Genomic DNA, 22,913 nt, shown 5'->3' on the forward strand with positions numbered 1-22,913 from the left:
CAGCAGGCCATTCTGAAACATATGTTTGGGGGACAGGCCCCACACCGCACAGGAGTTGTGGCGGGGTATAGAACAACAGACCGACGAGTGGTTGCTGCCGGTGAGCCTCAAGCCCGGCCTGGTGGTGTGCGATAATGGGCGAAATCTCGTTGCAGCTCTGGGACTAGCCGGTTTGACGCACATCCCTTTCCTGGCGCATGTGCTGAATTTGGTGGTGCAGAAGTTCATTCGCAACTACCCCAACATGTCAGAGCTGCTGCATAAAGTCCGGGCCGTCTGTTCGCGCTTCCAGCGTTCACACCCTGCCGCTGCTCGCCTGTCTGCGCTACAGCGTAACTTCGGCCTTCCCGCTCACCGCCTCATATGCGACGTACCCACCAGGTGGAACTCCACCTTGCATATGCTGGACAGACTGTGCGAGCAGCAGCAGGCCATAGTGGAGTTTCAGCTGCAGCACGCACGGGTCAGTCGCACTGCGGATCAGACACACTTCACCACCAATGACTGGGCCTCCATGTGAGACCTGTGTGCCCTGTTGAGCTGTTTCGAGTACTCCACCAACATGGCCAGTGGCGATGACGCCGTTATCAGCGTTACAATACCACTTCTATGTCTCCTTGAGAAAAAAAACATAGGGCGATGATGGAAGAGGAGGTGGCCCAGGAGGAAGAGGAGGAAGAGGGGTCATTTTTAGCACTTTCAGGCCAGTCTCTTCAAAGTGACTCAGAGGGAGGTTTTTTGCAACACCAGAGGCCAGGTACAAATGTGGCCAGACAGGGACCACTACTGGAGGACGAGGAGGACGAGGATGAGGAGGAGGTGGAGGAGGATGAGGATGAAGCATGTTCACAGCGGGGTGGCACCCAAAGCAGCTCGGGCCCATCACTGGTGCGTGGCTGGGGGGAAACACAGGACGATGACGATACGCCTCCCACAGAGGACAGCTTGTCCTTACCTCTGGGCAGCCTGGCACACATGAGCGACTACATGCTGCAGTGCCTGCGCAACGACAGCAGAGTTGCCCACATTTTAACGTGTGTGGAATACTGGGTTGCCACCCTGCTGGATTCCCGGTACAAAGACAATGTGCCCACCTTACTTCCTACACTGGAGCGTGATAGGAAGATGCGCGAGTACAAGCGCACGTTGGTAGACGCGCTACTGAGAGCATTTCCAAATGTCACAGGGGAACCAGTGGAAGCCCAAGGCGAAGGCAGAGGAGGAGCAAGAGGTCGCCAACGCAGCTGTGTCACGGCCAGCTCCTCTGAGGGCAGGGTTAGCATGGCAGAGATGTGGAAAAGTTTTGTCACCACGCCACAGCTAACTGCACCACCACCTGATACGGAACGAGTTAGCAGGAGGCAACATTTCACTAACATGGTGGAACAGTACCTGTGCACACCCCTCCACGTACTGACTGATGGTTCGGCCCCATTCAACTTCTGGGTCTCCAAATTGTCCACGTGGCCAGAGCTAGCCTTTTATGCCTTGGAGGTGCTGGCCTGCCCGGCGGCCAGCGTTTTGTCTGAACGTGTATTCAGCACGGCAGGGGGCGTCATTACAGACAAACGCAGCCGCCTGTCTACAGCCAATGTGGACAAGCTGACGTTCATAAAAATGAACCAGGCATGGATCCCACAGGACCTGTCCATCCCTTGTGCAGATTAGATATTAACTACCTCCCCTAACAATATATTATTCTACTCCAGGGCACTTCCTCATTCAATACTATTTTTAATTTCATTTTACCATTATATTGCGGGGCAACCCAAAGTTGAATGAACCTCTCCTCTGTCTGGGTGCCGGGGCCTAAATGTGTGACAGTGGCCTGTTCCAGTGGTGGGTGACGTGAAGCCTGATTCTCAGCTATGACATGAATACAGATTCTGCGCTGACATAAGGCCAGATTCTCTGTTACGGGACCTCTCTCCTCTGCCTGGGTGCCTGGGCCTAAATGTGTGACAGTGGCCTGTTCCAGTGGTGGGTGACGTGAAGCCTGATTCTCTGCTATGACATGAAGAAGATTCTGCGCTGACATAAGGCCAGATTCTCAGTTACGGGACTTCTCTCCTCTGCCTGGGTGCCGGGGCCTAAATGTGTGACAGTGGCCTGTTCCAGTGGTGGGTGACGTGAAGCCTGATTCTCTGCTATGACATGAAGACTGATTCTGCGCTGACATGAAGCCAGATTCTCTGCTATGGCATGAAGAGACTGATTCTCTGCTGACATGAAGCCAGATTTTTTGCTATGGCATGAAGAGACTGATTCTCTGCTGACGTGAAGCCAGATTCTCTGCTATGTGACCTCTGTCCAATTGATATTGGTTCATTTTTATTTTTTTAATTTTAATTTTAATTCATTTCCCTATCCACATTTGTTTGCAGGGGATTTACCTACATGTTGCTGCCTTTTGCAGCCCTCTAGCTCTTTCCTGGGCTGTTTTACAGCCTTTTTAGTGCCCAAAAGTTCGGGTCCCCATTGACTTCAATGGGGTTCGGGTTCGGGACGAAGTTCGGATCGGGTTCGGATCCCGAACCCGAACATTTCCGGGAAGTTCGGCCGAACTTCTCGAACCCGAACATCCAGGTGTTCGCTCAACTCTAACTGTGTCCCATTGCAACCGCTTAATCAGTGTTATTAGGGCATTTTATAGATTTAGACAGGTTTGATGAAAAAACATTGCCCTAACACTCCTTGAATTAAAACTTGCCAAGGCTTAGCTGATCAGTGTTGACCCAGGTACTGAAACCCATGTGATTAGCTGTGACCATATATTTCCTCTAAGAAAGGTTGTTTTAAACTACAACCAATTAAAGTCATGTGAAATCTCCACTAAGAACCCCCTTCTGTGATGTCCATAGGTGTTTTTTAGAGGGGTTCTCCAGGACTTCAGTATGGTTTTCAATACTGTTACAGCAATGGCTCTTGGTCGCCTCTGTTCTGCTTACCTTGCCTGGTGGCCTGGACCAGCCTCCTGCTAGCTTCTCTACTATCTGGTCTGCAGGCCGGCAAGGGCTCGCCTCCTCTGAGCTCTCCTTCTCTGCCCATAGGGTGTTCATGTGCGCTCCCTCTGGCCCTTATTGGGCCAGCATGTGCACACCCTGATCTTCATCAGCCAATGGCTGCAAAACTTGGGATACTTAAAGCGCTTTCCCCTGTGCTGGTTTCCTGCAAACATGTTTGTTCAGTTGTCTGCCCAAGTACCAACTTTCTGCCTGTTGACTGGATTCTGACCTGACTCTTGGCTGTATGGATAGAACTTCGACCATTTACTGTATCTGCCCTGGCCTGGCCTTGACCTTTTCCTGAATATGGTTCCGCCTGACTCCTTGGTGCCCTACATCAGTAACTTTGACACCTGTGGGTCAGCTGTCAATCATACAGAGACTTCTTCAAGAGGTAGCGGCCTGGTGGTTCCCCTGTAGCAAATTCCAGATCTCTGTACAGGAGTTAAAGGGTGAAAATTAGGGGACCCACAGAATAACACCCTTAGGATTTGCACAAAGTTAAATCTATTAGTTGACACAATGATCCCACACCCACCGCTGTACCATATATTATATTGCTGAGGGTTTGACGTTGGCTTCATTGTATTGAATTATATAGGTTGCTCCAATGGAACTGTAGTGCAGGGAGCTACAATTACAGACACAGACACCACCGCAAATAAAGCCCCATCAGTCAACTAATTGGCAAACGTGTCAGAACCACCTCTATCTTATACTGATGACCTATGTAAAGGATTGTCTTTCTGTATTGCAGTCCAGGAATAGCCCTTCAACATATAGATAGGATTTTTATTGGATAAGTAAACTGGAAAAAAAAAATTGCTCGTTTTGATATTCTCTTTTTCAGGATCAATAGGATGTTCATTTTTAAGGTGTAGATCAATGCATATTTTTCTATTTAGTCTGATAGGAAGCAACTAAAAAGATGGTTTTAAATGAGCAAGATGAAAATTTGCTCAGAAAGTGAACAATGATCGCAAACAAAAATAGCAATTATTATAATAGGGGATGAGTACCTGGATTTTGTCGAATTGATCATGCACTCCACCTTCAGTGGCAGTTTCAGGTCTTATTGATGAATACAATGGCACAAACAATTTAATCTTTGCCCAGAATTTTGTTAGTTGACCCTTTTTGGGAAATCTGAGGCTCAACTTCAATCCAAGCACGGGCGCTATACAATGGATGACGCTCTGCATGGTAAGCTACGAGGAGGCCATGACGCTTATGGGAGCGCTGGAGCCTCTTTAAGCATTTAATTGGCAATGATGCCGGTAGGCGGACCCCTGCCAATCTTATAATGATAGCCTATCTTGAGGATTGGTCATCAATATATAGATCCCGGAAAACCTTTTTAAGACCAGTGTGTAATATGCCAGCCTTAATAAATGTTGCTGGCCCCCAATATTTTTGTTTGAGGACAAGTTTTTGGTTTTTCCTTTTTTTCTATTACTTTTTATCCCACGCAGAGTAGCTGCTGTAGTTATCACTCAAATTACAAAGAATATAAGATAAAGTAACATCTGTTTCATCTCTGTGGTGGTACAAGTGGCTTCTTGCTGACTTGGCATGAAAGTATCAGCGGATGAGAATCTATCAAAGTCATTTTGAAAGAAAGGTTTAGGAAGCGTCAGGAATAATGAATCTGTACTTCGCAGATTCCTACAGGTCTTGGACTTTCTCATACAGTTATAAACTGTTAAGATGAAGGTCATTTACTTTGAGGCTAGGCTTTTTGAATAAGTGCTAAAATAACAAATTTGTGTTAAGTCCTGCCCTCCCGTGTCATTATATTAATAAATGTCAAGTGTTTTAGTTGCAAATAAAAGAAGACCTTTTGAGAAATGTTCTCTGTTATATTAATAATATCCTGGAATCTGACATGTTTCATCAAAAATGTCCACAGCAAAACTGAGCCGATGATATTAAAATACTGGCGGCACATAGTTAATTAGATTTCTGTATCTGTTAATATAAGAAAATAACTATCTGTAGGATATTGGGTTATAAATTACTGAATAAAAATGTACCTGTCATTATATTTTTTGACATATACATATATTTTTTGGGCGAATACATGAAATTGTGTAATACAGTATTTCTTACTTGAGGAAAGTAGCATCACCTTCAAGCAGCATGTAGTTCTCCTATACGGGCCTGGAGGAATACTCTAAATTTTCAGAGACCCATTCAATCCTAAGAGAAATCCATCTATAGTGAAACAATATCTATTGTCTGGGGTTGTGGTGGAGGGGAGAAGAGGGAGATGAACCAGTAGCATCCTTTCCTTAGTGTCTATGTGAAGCTCATGCTGTGAGAGGGGAAGAGTGGAGGGGCAATTACGTTACCATCTCTCTACCTCAGTCTGTGTGTGACACTGCATTATAGTATCCAAAATATAAGAGTGAATCTGAATCGCACATCCTCATACTATGTTTTGATCTAATAACTGCTTCTCAGCATAATTAACATCGCTTCAAAGAGCAAGTAATGGTATAACGCCCCCTATGTTGCTATACATGAGGCAGAAGTATACATTTTGATCAAAAAGCATAGGCCCACTCACCACGACAAGGTTTCCTCCTCGAGTGGGAACCTACTCTAAATTTGGTGCAGTGGTGTGCGCCGACCACAGGCACCACAGGACCGCACCAGCAATCGGCGGGACCCAGCAGCCAAACAGCGCCCCTGCTGCTTGGCAAAGCCACCCTGACACTGGGTCCCACCAACCCACCAGCACAGCACCAAAGCAGCAATGGGACCATGTGAACAGTTGTCAAAGCTCACCTTATCACATGCTCTCAGGAAACCCTTATGCAGACTCCTGCTAATTAAAATCACCTGGACCGAATGGGGAGGAGTGCTGGTATCAGAGAGGAAAAAAGAGACAGATTCTCCAAAACATATCCGCAGCACCGCACCAGCAAGCGGCGGGACCCAGCAACCAGTAGTGCCAGAGTGGCTTTGCCAAGCAGCGGGGCGCTGTTTAGCTGCTGGGTCCCGCGGCAGCTCAGCGCCAAATGTAGAGTAGGTTCCCACTGGAGGAGGCAACCTTGTCGTGTGAGTGGGCCTAAGCTTTTAATCAAAATGTATACTAATGCCTCATGTATAACATGCAACATAGGGGGCGTTATACCATTAATTGCGCTGAGAAGAGATGTTAACTATGCTGAGAAGCAGTTATTAGATCAAAACATAGTATGAGGATGTGCGATCCAGATTCACTCTAATATTTTGGATATGTTTTGGATAATCTGTCCGGTTTTTTCCTCTCTGATACCAGCAACCCTCCCCATTCGGTCCAGGTGATTTAAATTAGCAGAAGTCTGCATAAAGATTTACAAATCCCAACTACCTCTCAGTTGCCGTTCCTGATAGCATGTGATAAGGTGAGCTTTGACAACCGTTCACATGGTGCGGTGCTGCGCGGCGGCCATTGTTGCTTTGGTACTGTGCTGGTGGGTTGGTGGGGCCCAGTGCCAGGGTGGCAATGCCAGGCACTGTTTGGCTGCCGGGTCCCGTCGCTTCCTGGTGCGGTGCTGCAGCGCCGGTGGTTGCTGCGCAGCACTGCGCCAAATATAAAGTAGGTTACCATTTGAGGAGGCAACCTTGCCGTAGTGAGTGAGCCTATTCTTTTTGATCAAAATGTATACTAATCATGTATAGCATGCAACATAGGGGGCGTTATACTATTAATTGCTCTGAGAAGCGATGTTGATTATGCTGAGAAGCAGTTATTAGATCAAAACACAGTATGAGGATGTGCGATCCAGATTCACTCTTATATTTTGGACTGCATTATAGTATGTTCACATGTTGTGGATTCTGTCCAGAATTTTGATCAGAGATTCCACCACCGATGGGTGTGAATGCCTCATTTTGCCTTCTTCCATTATCATCTAATGGATTTTATAATCTGTAGAATTTTCATCTTTCCTCATTGAAAAGCCACTGATCAGGTTCATTGAACTTCAATGGAGCTAATCCGCTTGAGAATATGCATGTAAATTCAAGGCATAAATTTGACTTCCAGCCATCAAATTTAGCGTTTCCTTGAAAAGTCACTTAAATTTTCCCATTGCAAATAATGACTTAGATAAAGGGTGGCGGACAGAAGAGGGGGCATTTGAATACCCGAAGTGCAGCTTTATCAAGGGCAACAGAGGGGATACAGTTTTCATAGTATAATTTTCATACTGTTATTTTTTTGACCAATGAAGCAGTAATAAAATTAGATAATATATTCTAAAAACATAAACGCTAAAAAATAAATCAACATTAAAGACACTTAAAGGGGTATTTCCATCTGGGACATTGATAGCATATTGCTAGAATGAACAATGTGCTTTTCCTTCACTTCAGGGACCCCGTTGTCTAGATAGGAGTGGGTCCCAGAGGTAGGACCTGCACCTTTCTAACATTAATGACATATCCAAATACTATGTCATCAATGTCTTAGATGGGTCAAAATCTTTACTCCAATAAATCCATTGTGATCCACAATAATCTATATACCATAATTGTTCAGGGCTAGCTCAGCTGAAGGTAATGATACCTTTCATTTAGCTCTTCATTGCATTATTCTAGAGAAAAAGTACTTTTAATCCATATGCAAATGATCAGTTAAGTGCACCGAGGGTGGGCTCAAGCCATTCTGTGCACCTTCACTCCTCTTTTTTCCTCCATCAGCTCCATCTCCCTTCTTCTTCTTGACAGCACCAGGTTCCTGCATGGTCATTTCACCTGGCCCTATCAAACAAGAAGGAGAAGGAGGGTCTAAAAGAGGAAGCATGAGCCCCAAGAGTGCACATGCTTGAGCCCACCCTTGATGCACTTAAGTGCTAATTTGCATAACATTTAAAAGTACTATTTCTCCAGAATGCAGCAATGGATCACTAAGTGAAAGGTATCATTACAATTATCTAAGCTAGACCTACAAGGCATTGTTTCTGGTTTAACAATGATCTCCAGGTCACAGACACCGGTTAACATTTCAAACCCATTTCATTTTTTTATTATAAGGTTGGATTTTTACAAAAAATTAAATAGTAATCTGTTAATCTAAATGGATTCAACTTACTATCATCAATTTGGCAGCTAAATGTCTGTTTTTTTAGATTTTTTTGGCACAGTTGAGACCAAATTGAGACATTACAAATGAAATATTACACGGCTTCCTAAGGTTATCGAACAGCAGGAAGTAATCTAATTTTTCTGTTGTGTTTACTTGACAGATGTGGGCTCTGTGGAAGGTCTGGCTTATCACCGAGCCTGGGATACTCTCTACTGGACAAGCTCTACTACCTCATCCATCACACGCCATACTGTAGACCAGAGTCGGAGAGGGGCCTTCAACAGGCAGGCTGTTATCACCATGTCTGAGGATGACCACCCCCATGTTTTAGCACTCGATGAATGCCAAAAGTATGCAAATGCTCTGAGATCTTATTTAATTTATGCCTTACAACTTTAGCTTAAGTGCTATAATCTTTTCTCAGACAGATGTTTCTCCAGATACAGGAGCAATTTAAAGGATATTTACACGTAACCTTTTCCCAGAGAATGCATATTTATAGCAGTTGGCCAAGTAACATCTGCCAGGATTTAAAGAAGGCCAAATGTATTCATTCTCTTATACCTTGTTTGCTACTTATGTCTTGAATTCAGTCTTTGAAGTTACCTTGTGAAATATGTTGTGAGAAGAAATCAGATGTTTGCTTGAAGTACCTGATGAGCACTAGAGAACATTGCTTAATGTTTGTGAAAGGCTTCCTTAATGTCTGCATTCAAGTGAATGTGGCTAAGCCATAGCAGTGTCTGACACATTCATGGTAGAGTATGTTTTTTTCCCCCCAGAAAAGCAGACCCTTGTCAGTGAACCTAGACCACCCCTCTAACGTCAGACCTGATAACCATAATGTACGCCCTATGAAGAAACATATAACTACTATAATACTGCTCCCTATAGACAAGAGTACTGATATATGATGATACTCCCACCTATATAAATAAAATATAATTACTATAAAAACTACTATAACTATTATACTACCAATTATGTACATAAATGTAACTCCTATTAAACTACCACCTATGTACATAATATAATTACTAAAATACTGCCACAATGCACAAGAATATAACTACTACAATACTGCTCCTATGTACAAGAAAATAACTACTATAATACTGCTCCTATGTACAAGAATATAACTACTATAATACTGCTCCTATGTACAGGAATATAACTACTATAATTCTGCCTCCTATGTACAAGAATATAACTACTATAATACTGACTCCTATGTACAAGAATATAACTACTATAATACAGCATCCTATGTACAAGAATATAACTACTATAATACTGCCTCCTATTTACAAGAATATAACTACTATAATACTGCCTCCTATTTACAAGAATATAACTACTATAGTATTTATCCTATGTACAAGATTATAACTACTATAATACTGCCTCCAATGTACAAGAATATAACTACTATAATACTGCTCCTATGTACAAGAATATAACTACTATAATACTGATCTTATGTACAAGAATATATCTACTATAATACTGCTCCTATGTTCAAGAATATATCTACTATAATACTGCTCCTATGTACAATAATATATCTACTATAATACTACTCTTATGTACAATACTATAACTATTATAATACTGCCCCCTATGTACAAGAATATATCTACTATAATACTGCTCCTATGTACAAGAATATAACTACTATAATACTGCCTCCTATGTACACAAATATAACTACTATAATACTGCCTCCAATGTATAATATTATAACTACTATAATACTGCCTCCTATGTACAAGAATATATCTACTATAAAACTGCTCTTATGTACAATACTATAACTACTATAATACTGCCTCCTATGTACAAGAATATATCTACTATAATACTGCTCCTATGTATAAGAATATAACTACAATAATACTGCCTCCTATGTACAAGAATATAACTACTATAATACTGCTCCTATGTACACAAATATAACTACTATAATACCGCCTCCAATGTATAAGAATATAACTACTATAATACTAATTCTTCCACTGTATAAAAAAAAAATACTATAAAACTGTCCCTATCTACTAGAATATAATTTGTAGACTAAGTCTAAAAGATTACTGCTCTTTACTGACAAAATTAAAAGTAATATAACAATAGTATAGTAGTATGAATGATAAGGGGGTTAATGTCCCCAGCCCTCTATTTCCACTTTTCGGCATGTTAATAAATACATTAGAGAGCTTTATATAATGAACTTATAACTGTGTATATTTCCTATGTACTTAGTCAGCCAAATGTACTTACCATAGGAGAATCAGAACTGTGGAAAGGATAGATATCTGATTTGGTCTCCAAGGTATTCAAGGTGCATCAATTCTTCCAGGGTCTACAGTAGCCATGTCAGCTCTTTTGTGCTATCTGTTTAAAGCCTAATGATCCGTTGTCACTTTTCTTGTGTGCAGAAGAGCTATGTGTTTGTCAAAGACTAATCACTTCAATCCGTTCAAGCAAAACATCTCTTCATTTAGTCTAATGTTATTCCTGACAGTAAAACAAATGTGAAGTTTAAGGGTCATTCGTTATGCAACATACGGTGCAGCTCCCCATGTACCCATGAGGACCAAACATATAGCACTACGTGTAACATCCTGATGAAATCGAAAAAGAAACATTTTATCAGATGCTCTTAATTTTGAGAATGGACCGTCAATGAGAATATACCGTTTACTGCACTGGTTAGCAATTCAGTAAGAAAAGGCAACACTGGGGCATGAAGATCAGCACGGGCTAGAACTGGCATCTAATAAAGTCCATTATCCTCAATGTTGTATGGTTCTCACTGTGGCAGGAACCAAGAAACCAAATATCTTCAAGAGTTTGTCCTGTTTGAAAACCCATTTTGTTACACCCTATTAGAACAACTTGATTTAATAAATGGTTCTGGATCTACACCAATTGGGCAAACTAAAGAACAGCTACAAACAAGGGTTTCTCCCCCATCATTGAACCCTTAAGATGCCGCATTTATGGCTGATTGCAGCATCTGACATTAAAATTTAGGCCTTTCAGGGGTTAATCAGGGTTAAAAAAAAATACATACTCATCTCATCCATTTGATCGGGGAGAGGCCGTCGTGGCCATGTTAATTGAAGAAACCACATGAAATCTCTCACGGTGACGTGATGACGTCATTTCGCTGGTCAGGCAGGGTGACATCATCACTGATGATGTCACTGTGCCCGGCCAGAGCTCTAATAACATAGTACATAAGGCCGAAAAAAGACATTTGTCCATCCAGTTCGGCCTGTTATCCTGCAAGTTGATCCAGAGGAAGGCAAAAAAACCCTGTGAGGTAGAAGCCAATTTTCCTCACTTTAGGGGATTAAAAATTCCTTCCCGACTCCAATCAGGCAATCAGAATAACTCCCTGGATCAACGACCCCTCTCTAGTAGCTATAGCCTGTAATATTATTACACTCCAGAAATACATCCAGGCCCCTCTTGAATTCCTTTATTGTACTCACCATCACCACCTCCTCAGGCAGAGAGCTCCATAGTCTCACTGCTCTTACCGTAAAGAATCCTCTTCTGTTTGTGTACAAACCTTCTTTCCTCCAGACGCAGAGGATGTCCCCTCGTCACAGTTACAGTCCTGGGGATGAATAGATGATGGGATAGATCTCTGTACTGACCCCTGATATATTTATACGTAGTAATTAGATCTCCCCTCAGTCGTCTTTTTTCTAACGTGAATAACCCTAATTTTGATAATCTTTCAGGGTACTGTAGTTGCCCCATTCCAGTTATTACTTTAGTTGCCCTCCTCTGGACCCTCTCCAGCTCTGCTATGTCTGCCTTGTTCACTGGAGCCCAGAACTGTACACAGTACTCCATGTGTGGTCTGACTAATGATTTGTAAAGTAGTAGGAATATGTTCTCATCACGGGCATCTATGCCCCTTCTGATGCAACCCATTACCTTATTGGCCTTGGCAGCAGCTGCCTGACACTGTTTTTTGCAGCTTAGTTTGCTGTTTATTAAAATTCCTAGATCCTTTTCCATGTCAGTATTACCCAGTGTTTTACCATTTAGTATGTACGGGTGACTTGCATTATTTCTTCCCATGTGCATAACCTTACATTTGTCAGTGTTAAACCTCATCTGCCACGTATCTGCCCAAGCCTCCAATTTATCTAGATCCCTCTGTAACAGTATACTGTCCTCTTCAGTGTTAATTACTTTACACAGTCTAGTGTCATCTGCGAAAATTGATATTTTACTATGCAAGCCTTCTACAAGATCATTAATAAATATATTGAAGAGAATAGGGCCCAATACTGACCCCTGAGGTACCCCACTAGTGACGGTGACCCAATCTGAGTATGTACCGTTAATAACCACCCTCTGTTTTCTATCACTCAGCCAGTTACTTACCCACTCACAGATGTCCTCTCCCAGTCCGGGCATTCTCATTTTATATACTAACCTTTTATGTGGTACAGTGTCAAATGCTTTGGAGAAGTCCAGATACACGACATCCATTGATTCGCCGCTGTCAAGTCTAGAACTTACCTCCTCATAGAAACTGATTAAATTAGTTTGACATGACCGATCCCTCACGAAGCCATGCTGATATGGCGTTATTTGCTTATTTCCGTTAAGATGCTCTAAGATAGCATCTCTCAGAAAACCTTCAAACAGTTTACCCACAACAGATGTTAAACTTACCGGCCTATAGTTTTCAGGCTCTGTTTTTGGACCCTTTTTGAAAATTGGCACCACATTTGCCATGCGCCAATCCTGTGGAACATTCCCTGTCAGTATAGAGTCCGCAAATATCAGAAATAAGGGTCTGGCTATGACATTACTTAATTCCCTTAGGATACGGGGGTGTATGCCATCCGGTCCTGGCGATTTGTCTATTTTGATCTTTTTAAGTCGCTGTTGTACTTCTTCCTGGGTCAGACAGGACACTTTTAATGGGGAATTTATTTCAACATTCAGCATTTTATCTGACGGTTTATATTCCTCAGTGAATACACTGGAGAAAAAAATATTCAACAGCTTTGCTTTCTCCTCGTCGCTCTCTGCGAATCCCCCCTCATTACTCTTTAAAGGGCCGACACCTTCAGATTTATACTTTTTAACATTTATATAATTGAAGAACATTTTAGGGTTAGTTTTACTCTCTTTGGCAATTAATCTCTCGGTCTCTAGTTTGGCCGCTTTTATTTGTTTTTTACATGTTCTGTTTTTTTCCTTATAGTTTTTCAGTGCTTCCGTGCCACCCTCCTGTTTTAGTGTTTTATATGCTTTCTTTTTGTCATTTATTGCTTTTTTTACAGTTCTGTTTATCCACATTGGTTTCTTTTTGTTCCTTAACCTTTTATTCCCATACGGTATGTACCTCTCACAATGAGATTTTAGGATGTTTTTAAAGATATCCCATTTTGTGGCTGTATTTTTATTTTTGAGGACTTTGTCCCAGTTAGTTAGGCCTATGGCCTCTCTTAGTTGGCTAAATTTAGCTTTTTTGAAGTTTGGTATTTTTGTTCCTCCCTGTAGAAACGCTCTTTTGAATGATAATTGGAAGGTTATTACTTTATGGTCACTATTTCCCAAGTGTCCCCCAACCTGCACGTCTGTTGTTCTGTCAGGTCTATTGGTTAATACTAAGTCCAGTATGGCCGTCCCTCTAGTCTGGTCCTGAACCAGTTGGGAGAGGTAATTGTCTTTAGTTATTGCCAAGAATCTGTTTCCTTTATGAGATATACAAGTTTCAGTTTCCCAGTCTATATCTGGGTAGTTGAAGTCCCCCATAATAAGCACCTCATTATGATTTGCCGCCTTGTCTATCTCATTTAGTAGTAGAATTTCTGTGTCACCGTGTATGATTTTGTGCGGTTTCTTCAAAAAAGATGGCCGCGACAGCCTCTCCACACGCAAATTGGTGAGTATGTATTTTTTTGTATTTACTACCATTTCAGAAAAAAAGATTTGTTTCCTGAAATTCGGATCAAAGTCAATTCCTTTGACTTTGATTTACTCAACACTACTTGTGACTGGGGTTGAGCGAATTGAAGTATCCGAAGTGGACTTTGATACAAATTTCAGGGCAAATTCTGTTCAATGCGAAGCAGAATTTCCTCGTGCTTCATGGTAACAAATACATTTTTCCTGAAATGGCAGTAAAAAAATAAAATAAAATCATACTTGCCTCTTCCATTTCAGTGCAAAGAGGCCACCGTGGCCATCTTGATTGATGATTCCACGCATAATCTTGTGCGTGGTGACGTAGGACCACAGTGCTTATTATAATCAGGTAAACTCAGTTTATAGCTTTTACACGGTGTGCCACTAAGTAAATTCAAATTCACACCTCATTTGAAAAAGTAACCCATACTTCATTTTATTTTTTTAAACTTTGCCCGGTAGAGATGAGCGAATCGAAGCTGACAAAGTGGAATTCGATCCGAATTTCAGGAAAAGTTCAATGCGCAACGAATGTGAATTTCCTCGCTCTTCGTGGTAACGAATCGCATTTTTCCTAAACTGGCCACTGCACGAGTGAGAACATGGAGAAAGAAAGTCTGGGAAGGCGGAATCGCCCAGACTAACATGCATGCAGCCAGTCAGTAGTGTTGATAACGAATATTCAAATTGCAAATTTTTATCGCAAATATAGCTACTTCGAAAATTTGCGAATATTTAGAATATAGTGCTATATATTAGTAATTTAGAATATTCAAGATTTTTTTATTGCAAATTTTTATCGCATATTTTTTAATTGCCGAGTAAAAACATGATTCCTTTCTGCTTCTTGCTTGTGGGCCAATGACTTATTGGCCCTCAAGCAAGAAGCAGGGAGGAATCATGACTTTAAATTGGAAAAATGAAGAATATTTAAAAAAATTAATATATAGCACTATATTGAATATATTTGTTTTTTCGAATATTCGTAATATTCTAAAACAAGAATATATAGCAATATAGCGAAAAAAACTAATATAGAGCAATTTAGCTAATATTGTGCTATAATCTTCTTTGTCTAATAGTTGTAATTTTTTTCTCATCTGAAGTTCAGATTGGAAAAAAAGGACAACTATTAAAAAAAAAGGTTATAGCACTATATTAGCTAAATTGCTCTACATTCGTTTTTTTCGAATATTCGCTGTATTGCTATATATTCTTGTTTTAGAATATTACGACTATTTGAAAAAACAAATATATTCGATATAGTGCTATGACTCATTGGCCCACAAGCAAGTAGCAGGGAGGAATCATGTTTTAGCTCGGCAAATTTGCGATAAAAATTCGCATTACGAAAATTTGCATATTACGCGATTATTACCTTGTCAAGTTATCGAGTAAAAAAAATCGTAGAATATAACGAATATTTGAATTTGCAAATATTCGCCGAATATTCTAAAAATATTTGCGAAATATTGCGAATTCGAATATGACCCCTGCCGCTCATCACTACCAGTCAGCAGCCAGCCAGCCCTGTGATGCCATAGCCCTATAAATACAGCGGCCAGCTTAGATTCAGACATTTTCCAGCGTTCTTGATGCAGGGACAGACGTGAGAAGGCGCTAGGGACAGCAATTGGAAAAACCTCATTGCGAAAAATAAAACTGAAAAAATAATTTATAAGTGCAGGAAAAGGATAGGGAGGAATCATTTCACAGCATCTTAGTGCAGGGAGAGGCGCTAGGGACAGTTCTAGAAAAGCGATTTACAAGTGCAGGGAAAGATTATTTGGGGATCCAAATAGCCATTATACAGCTCTGTCATTCCAGCAATTTGTTCTTGTTATTGGGGTGCAAGTGCTATGTTGAAAAGCCTTTAGTGGCCTATTTTAGTACAAAAAGAAAAATATATAGGCACTTGACTGTTGCAGTTTTTTGTAGTGAAAGCGTTTAGTGGCCTATTTGAGTGCAAAAAGAAAAATACACTGCTCAAAAAAATAAAGGGAACACAAAAATAACACATCCTAGATCTGAATTAATTAAATATTCTTCTGAAATACTTTGTTCTTTACATAGTTGAATGTGCTAACAACAAAATCACACAAAAATAAAAAAATGGAAATCAAATTTTTCAACCCATGGAGGTCTGGATTTGGAGTCACACTCAAAATTAAAGTGGAAAAACACACTACAGGCTGATCCAACTTTGATGTAATGTCCTTAAAACAAGTCAAAATAAGGCTCAGTAGTGTGTGTGGCCTCCAACTCCTGGACAGTCTGTGGTGCAACGTGACGTTGGTGGATAGAGCGAGACATGATGTCCCAGATGTGCTCAATTGGATTCAGGTCTGGGGAACGGGCGTGCCAGTCCATAGCATCAATGCCTTCGTCTTGCAGTAACTGCTGACACACTCCAGCCACATGAGGTCTAGCATTGTCTTGCATTAGGAGGAACCCAGGGCCAACCGCACCAGCATATGGTCTCACAAGGGGTCTGAGGATCTCATCTCGGTACCTAATGGCAATCAGGCTACCTCTGGCGAGCACATGGAGGGCTGTGCGGCCCTCCAAAGAAATGCCACCCCACACCATTACTGACCCAATGCCAAACCGGTCATGCTGGAGGATGTTCTCCACGGCGTCTCCAGACTCTGTCACGTCTGTCACATGTGCTCAGTGTGAACCTGCTTTCATCTGTGAAAAGCACAGGGCGCCAGTGGCGAATTTGCCAATCTTGGTGTTCTCTGGCAAATGCCAAACGTCCTGCACGGTGTTGGGCTGTAAGCACAACCCCCACCTGTGGACGTCGGGCCCTCATATCACCCTCATGGAGTCTGTTTCTGACCGTTTGAGCAGACACATGCACATTTGTGGCCTGCTGGAGGTCATTTTGCAGGGCTCTGGCAGTGCTCCTCCTGTTTCTCCTTGCACAAAGGCGGAGGTAGCGATCCTGCTGCTGGGTTGTTGCCCTCCTATGGCCTCCTCCACGTCTCCTGATGTACTGGCCTGTCTCCTGGTAGCGCCTTCATGCTCTGGACACTACGCTGACAGACACAGCAAACCTTCCTGCCACAGCTCGCATTGATGTGCCATCCTGGATAAGCTGCACTACCTGAGCCACTTGTGTGGGTTGTAGACTCCATCTCATGCTACCACTAGAGTGAAAGCACCGCCAGCATTCAAAAGTGACCAAAACATCAGCCAGGAAGCATAGGAACTGAGAAGTGGTCTGTGGTCACCACCTGCAGAACCACTCCTTTATTGGGGGTGTCTTGCTAATTGCCTATAATTTCCACCTGTTGTATATCCCATTTGCACAACAGCATGTGAAGTTGATTGTCACTCAGTGTTGCTCCTAAGTGGACAGTTTGATTTCACAGAAGTGTGATTGACTTGGAGTTACATTGTGTTGTTTAAGTGTTCCCTTTATTTTTTTGAGCAGTGCATATATGCACTTCTTCACTGTTGCAGTTATTTGTGGTGAAAGCGTTTAGTGGCTGTGGGGATTCGCTCTGGTAGTTAGGTATAGTGGATGCAGTATAGAGGCAAAGTACACAGTTCTTGAATCAAACTGCGGTGTTTATCCACACATTGGTGTATAACAAAATGCAGAGAAGGTGTATCACAAAACGCAGGTGGCTTGGTGTTTGTTCACACACAAGGAAAGTCCATAAACAATAAAAGTCACCTTTTCTCCTGGGTGTTAATTCACACCCTGTTCAGCTTCATCAAGTCAATAGGCGGCCTGTTCACCTTTATAGGGGCCTAAGTCCTCCAGCCCGGCTCAAACCTCAAATCCCAGCACAGCCCTCAGTTCAAAGCACACAGACTCCTGAGCTCCACTGTCAGAGGGAGGTAAATCCACACCTGGCAGTGCTGGCTGGTTATTATGCCTGGCAAAAACCGGCCTGGAACATGGGGAGTAGTCACCCACCCAGCACTTTGACTACTCCCAGTAAGAGCCGTTCAGCTATGACAGCCATGCTAAATCTCAAGGTGTCAATTAGAAATAGCTGCTGCTGATAAAATACCGGCTCTTACTTCACCGAAGCCAGGAACCTCGGTGACACATACCTTCCATCCACAAAAGTACAGAAAGCAAAATATATGCACATTTCCCTTCTGCAGTTATATGTGATGAAAACGTATAGTGGCCTATTTCAGTACAGAAAGAAAAATATATAGGCATTTTACTGTTGCAATTATTTGTGTTGAAAGCGTTTAGTGGCCTATTTCAGTACAGAAAGAAAAATATATACGCACTTCAATTTTGCTGTTATTTGTGTGAATGTGTTTAGTGGCCTATTTCAGTACAAAAAGAAAAATATATACGCACTTTACCTTCACACTCTGTGGTATCCTGATGCTGCTGCTGCCATATCCACACTATGTCACCTTGCCACTCTGTCATATCCTGCTGCTGCCATCTTCACACTATGTTATCTTGCCACTCTGTGGTATCCTGATGCTGCTGTTGCCATTTCCACACTATGTCACCTTGCCACTCTGTGGTATTATGGTGCTGCTGCTGCTGCCATCTCCACACTATGTCACCTTGCCACTTCTGCTGCTGCCGCCACCTCCTTACTCTGTCATTGTGCCACTCGGTGGCCTCCTCACACTGCTACCACCACAAGACTCTGTCCCTGTGCCACTCGGTGGCCTCCTCATACTGCTGCCAACTCCAGACTGTGTCATTGTGCCACTCAGTGGCCTTCTCCTGATTCTGCTGCTGCTGCTGTCGCCGCCTCCAGACTCTGTCATTGTGCCACTCAGTGCCCTCCTCATACTGCTGCCACCTCCAGACTCTGTCATTGTACCACTCAGTGTCCTCCTCATACTGCTGCCACCTTAAGAATCTGTCATTGTGCCACTCAGTGGCTTCCTCATACTGCTGCCACCTCCAGACTATGTCATTGTGCCACTCTGTGGCCTCCTCATACTGCTGCCACCTCCAGACTCTGTCATTGTGCCACTCGGTGGCCTTCTCTTGATGATGCTGCTGCTGCCACCACCTCCAGACACTGTCATAGTGCCATTCGGTGGCTTCCTCATACTGCTGCCAGCTCCAGACTCTGTCATTGTGCCACGCGTTGGCCTCCTCATACTGGTGTCAACTCCAGACTCTGTCATTGTGTCACTCGGTGTCCTTCTCCTGATGCTGTCAACTCCAGGCTCTGTCATTGTGCTACTCAGAGGCCTTCTCCTGATTCTGCCAACTCTAGACTCTGTCATTGTGCCACTTGGTGGCCTTCTCCGGATGCTGCTGCTGCCACCACCTCTAGACTCTATCATTGTGCGACACGGTGGCCTCTCATACTGCTGCCACCTCCAGACTCTGTCATTGAGCCACTCTGTGGTCTCCTCATGCTGCTTCTACCTCACCACTATGTCATAGATCCACTCTGTGGACTTCTCATGCTGTTCCCACTATCCCCACTTCATGACTGGACTAATATTTTGGCTTTCGGCCTGGCTGACCACATCATTTATTTGACCTTTCTTCTGATCTGTCAGAAAGAAGGAAAAATGAGACGCACAACAGATCCTGTCTGTGTAGCAGCTGTAAGGCCTTTATGGTCCCATTATAATTGGCTTATGATTTGGTAGCCAAAAGCAGGAGTGGGTACAAAACACAGAAGAAATGCAAATATTTCATTCACGTGTCATCTCTGTTTTAGATCCAGTCCTGCTTGTATAAGCGTTTAATAGAACAGGTTCTGTAGACATCTATGTGGAATGAGCTGACGACTGTGTAAGGAGTGCACTTATTCTTCGCGCTTACATTGATCTGTAAGGCTTAGTTCATTCCTGAGTTATTTGGTCATTTATGCCCCAGAGACTGCCTAAATAAGTGAAGTGTGCAGTGATTCTAAGAGCAACGCCTGTCATCTGCATGTCATATGGACTCACAGTATTATTTCACTACCACAGCAGACACCCTATGCGTGTTACTGCAAGGCACAGTGTTCTACACCACTATAAAGGCTCTCTGCAGCCAGGAAATAGCAGTTTTTAATAGGGTTGAGCAAACCCGAACTGTAAAGTTCAGGTTCGTACCGAACTTTAGGATTTTGTGACCCCGAACCCGAACATTTCTGTAAAAGTTCCGGTTTGGGTTCGGTGTCCGCCGCTTTCTTGGCGCTTTTTGAAAGGCTGCACAGCATCCAATCAACAAGCGTCATACTACTTGCCCCAAAAGGCCATCACAGCCATGCCTACTAATTGAATCAGGCATTTGAAATACAGCCATTTGAAATACAGCCTTTTTGTGCAAAGATATATTTACTTCAGGCCTACACAGGTTCAGACCGTGTGAGATACTACCTCTACATACAGGGGTTTGAATCAGGCATTTGAAATACAGCCATTTGAAATACAGCCATTTTGTGCAAAGATATATTTACTTTAGGCCTACACTGGTTCCGGGCATGTGTGATCCCCCCTATACATACAGGGGTTTGAATTAGGCATTTGAAATACAGCCATTTGAAATACAGCCATTTTGTCCTTCCACCACCGAGGATTGCAGGGCGCTTCAGTTTGCCTCCTGTTGCTTCCTCCTCCTACTCTGCTTCCTCATCCTTTACCAGCTCCTCATCCGGTCAGCGTAACACCTTCACCACCAACTTCAGCACAGCCAGGGGTAAACGACAGTAGGCAGTTTTAAAACTTATCTGTTTGGGGACAAACCCCACACTGCGCGCTGTAGACAGGCCTTGAACAACAGACCGATGATTGGTTTGTGCCAGTCAGCCTCAAGCCCGGCCTGGTTGTGTGCGATATTGGGCGAAATCTAGTAGCAGCTCTGGGACTAGCCGATTTGACGTACATCCCTTGCCTGGCACATGTGCTGAATTTGGTGGTGCAGAGATTCCTTAAAGATTACCCCGACATGTCAGAGCTGCTGCATAAACTGTGGTCCGTCTGTGCGCGCTTTCGGCGTTCTCACCCTGCTGCTGCTCGCCTGTCAGTGCTGCAGCGTAACTTCGGCCTTCCCGCTCACCGCCTCATATGCGACGTGCCCACAAGGTTGAACTCCACCTTGCACATGCTGGCCAGACTGTGCGAGCAGCAGCAGGCGATAGTGGAGTTTCAGCTGCAGCACGCACGGGTGAGTCGCTCGGCGGAACAGCACCACTTCACCACCAATGACTGGGCCTCCATGCGAGACCTGTGTTCCTTGTTGCGCTGTTTCGAGAACTCCACCAACATGGCCAGTGCCGATAACGCCGTTTCTCAGCGTTACTATCCCACTTCTATGCCTCCTTGAAAAAACGCTCCTGGCGATGATGGAAGAGGATGTGGCACAGGAGGAGGAGGAGAAAGAGGGATATTTTCGTAGGGTCTCCGGCCAGTCATTCCCAAGTGGCTCCGAAGGTAGGTTCCTGCGCCCACAAACCCAAGGTACACAATTGTCCAGCCAGGCCACAGTTCTGGAGGAAGACGAAGTGGAGGATGAGGAGGAGGAGATGGAGGAGGAGGAACCATGTTCACAGCAGGGTGGCACCGAGACCAGCTTATGGCCATCACTGGTGCGTGGATGGGGGATACAGAGGACACAGACGATACACCTCCCACAGAGGACAGCTTTTCGTTGCCTCTGGGCATCCTGGCACACATGAGCGATTACATGCTGCAGTGTCTCCGCAACGACCGCTGAGTTGCCCACATTCTAACTTGTGCTGATTACTGGGTGGCCACGCTGCTGTATCCCCGTTACAAGGACAACGTACTGTCCTTAATTCCCTCACTGGAGCGTGATCGTAAGATGCGCGAGTACAAGCACACGCTGGTAGAAGCGCTGCTGGTGGCATTCCCACCTGACAGCGGGGGCACAGTGGAAGCACAAGGCAAAGGCAGAGGACGAGGAAGAGGTCGTCAACGCAGCTGGGGCACCGCCAGTACCTCAGAAGGCAGGGTTAGCATGGCCGAAATGTGGAAAAGATTTGTCAGCACGCCACAACAACCAGCACCAAGAGCTGAAATGGAACGTCTTAGCAGGAGACAGCATTTCACCAACATGGTGGAGCAGTATGTGTGCACACGCCTACACTTACTGAATGACGGGTCTGCCCCCTTTAACTTCTGGGTCTCCAAATTGGGCACATGGCCTGAGCTTGCCCTTTACGCCTTGGAGGTGCTGGCCTGCCCTGCAGCCAGTGTATTATCTGAACGTGTATTTAGCACGGCAGGGGCCGTCATCACAGACAAGCACAGCCGCCTGTCCACAGCCAATGTGGACAAACTCACGTTCATTAAAATGAACCAGGCATGGTTGCCTCAGGACTTGTCCGTACCTTGTGCAGAATAGACATGTATACCAGCCATTGTTATTCTGCAGCGCAATTGCTCATGTTTGTATTTTGGATATTTCACACTCTTTTGTAGTGTACCTTAATTTTACAAAATTAAGTTAAAACCAAAAACCTGTGTTGGCTATCTTGTCCTCCTCCACCGCCGCTTCCACCTACTCCTATACGTCCACCGCCTCCTCAAACTCCTACTCCATATGGAACTCCACCTCATAAATCCATTTTTTTTCTTTGTACGTGTTTTATTTTATATCATTTCACTACTTTGTCATTTACATTTTCGGGTGAAATTCACCAATTTTTGGGTGTATAGTACCACTGCTATATCTAGTAGACCGATAAAAAAATAAAAATAAATTGTCAGTTACTTTTTATGGTAAAATTAACAAATTTTTGGGTATATAGTACCACTGCTATACCTAGTAGGTCGGTTAAAAAATAAATAAATTGTAATTTACATTTTAAGGTGAAATTCACCTATTTTGGTGTGTATAGTACCACTGCTATACCTAGTGGAACGGTCAAAAAAATAAAAAAAATAAAAAATTTTCTTTAAAGGTTGTGCCCACCTTT

At 43.3% G+C, this 22,913-nt stretch overlaps 1 protein-coding gene across 1 annotated transcript in view; it reads left to right on the plus strand.

Annotated features, from left to right (window-relative positions):
• The window catches only part of LRP1B (LDL receptor related protein 1B), a 1,344,280-nt gene that overhangs the window by 1,019,542 nt on the left and 301,825 nt on the right, over positions 1 to 22,913 (plus strand). Inside the window, exon 43 of the mRNA XM_040441523.1 lies at positions 8,243 to 8,432. Coding sequence (XP_040297457.1) covers positions 8,243 to 8,432 — 190 coding nt within the window. The remainder of the gene's footprint in view (positions 1 to 8,242; positions 8,433 to 22,913) is intronic.

The sequence above is a fragment of the Bufo bufo genome, chromosome 7 (assembly GCF_905171765.1).
Source record: "Bufo bufo chromosome 7, aBufBuf1.1, whole genome shotgun sequence".
Taxonomy (NCBI): domain Eukaryota; kingdom Metazoa; phylum Chordata; class Amphibia; order Anura; family Bufonidae; genus Bufo; species Bufo bufo.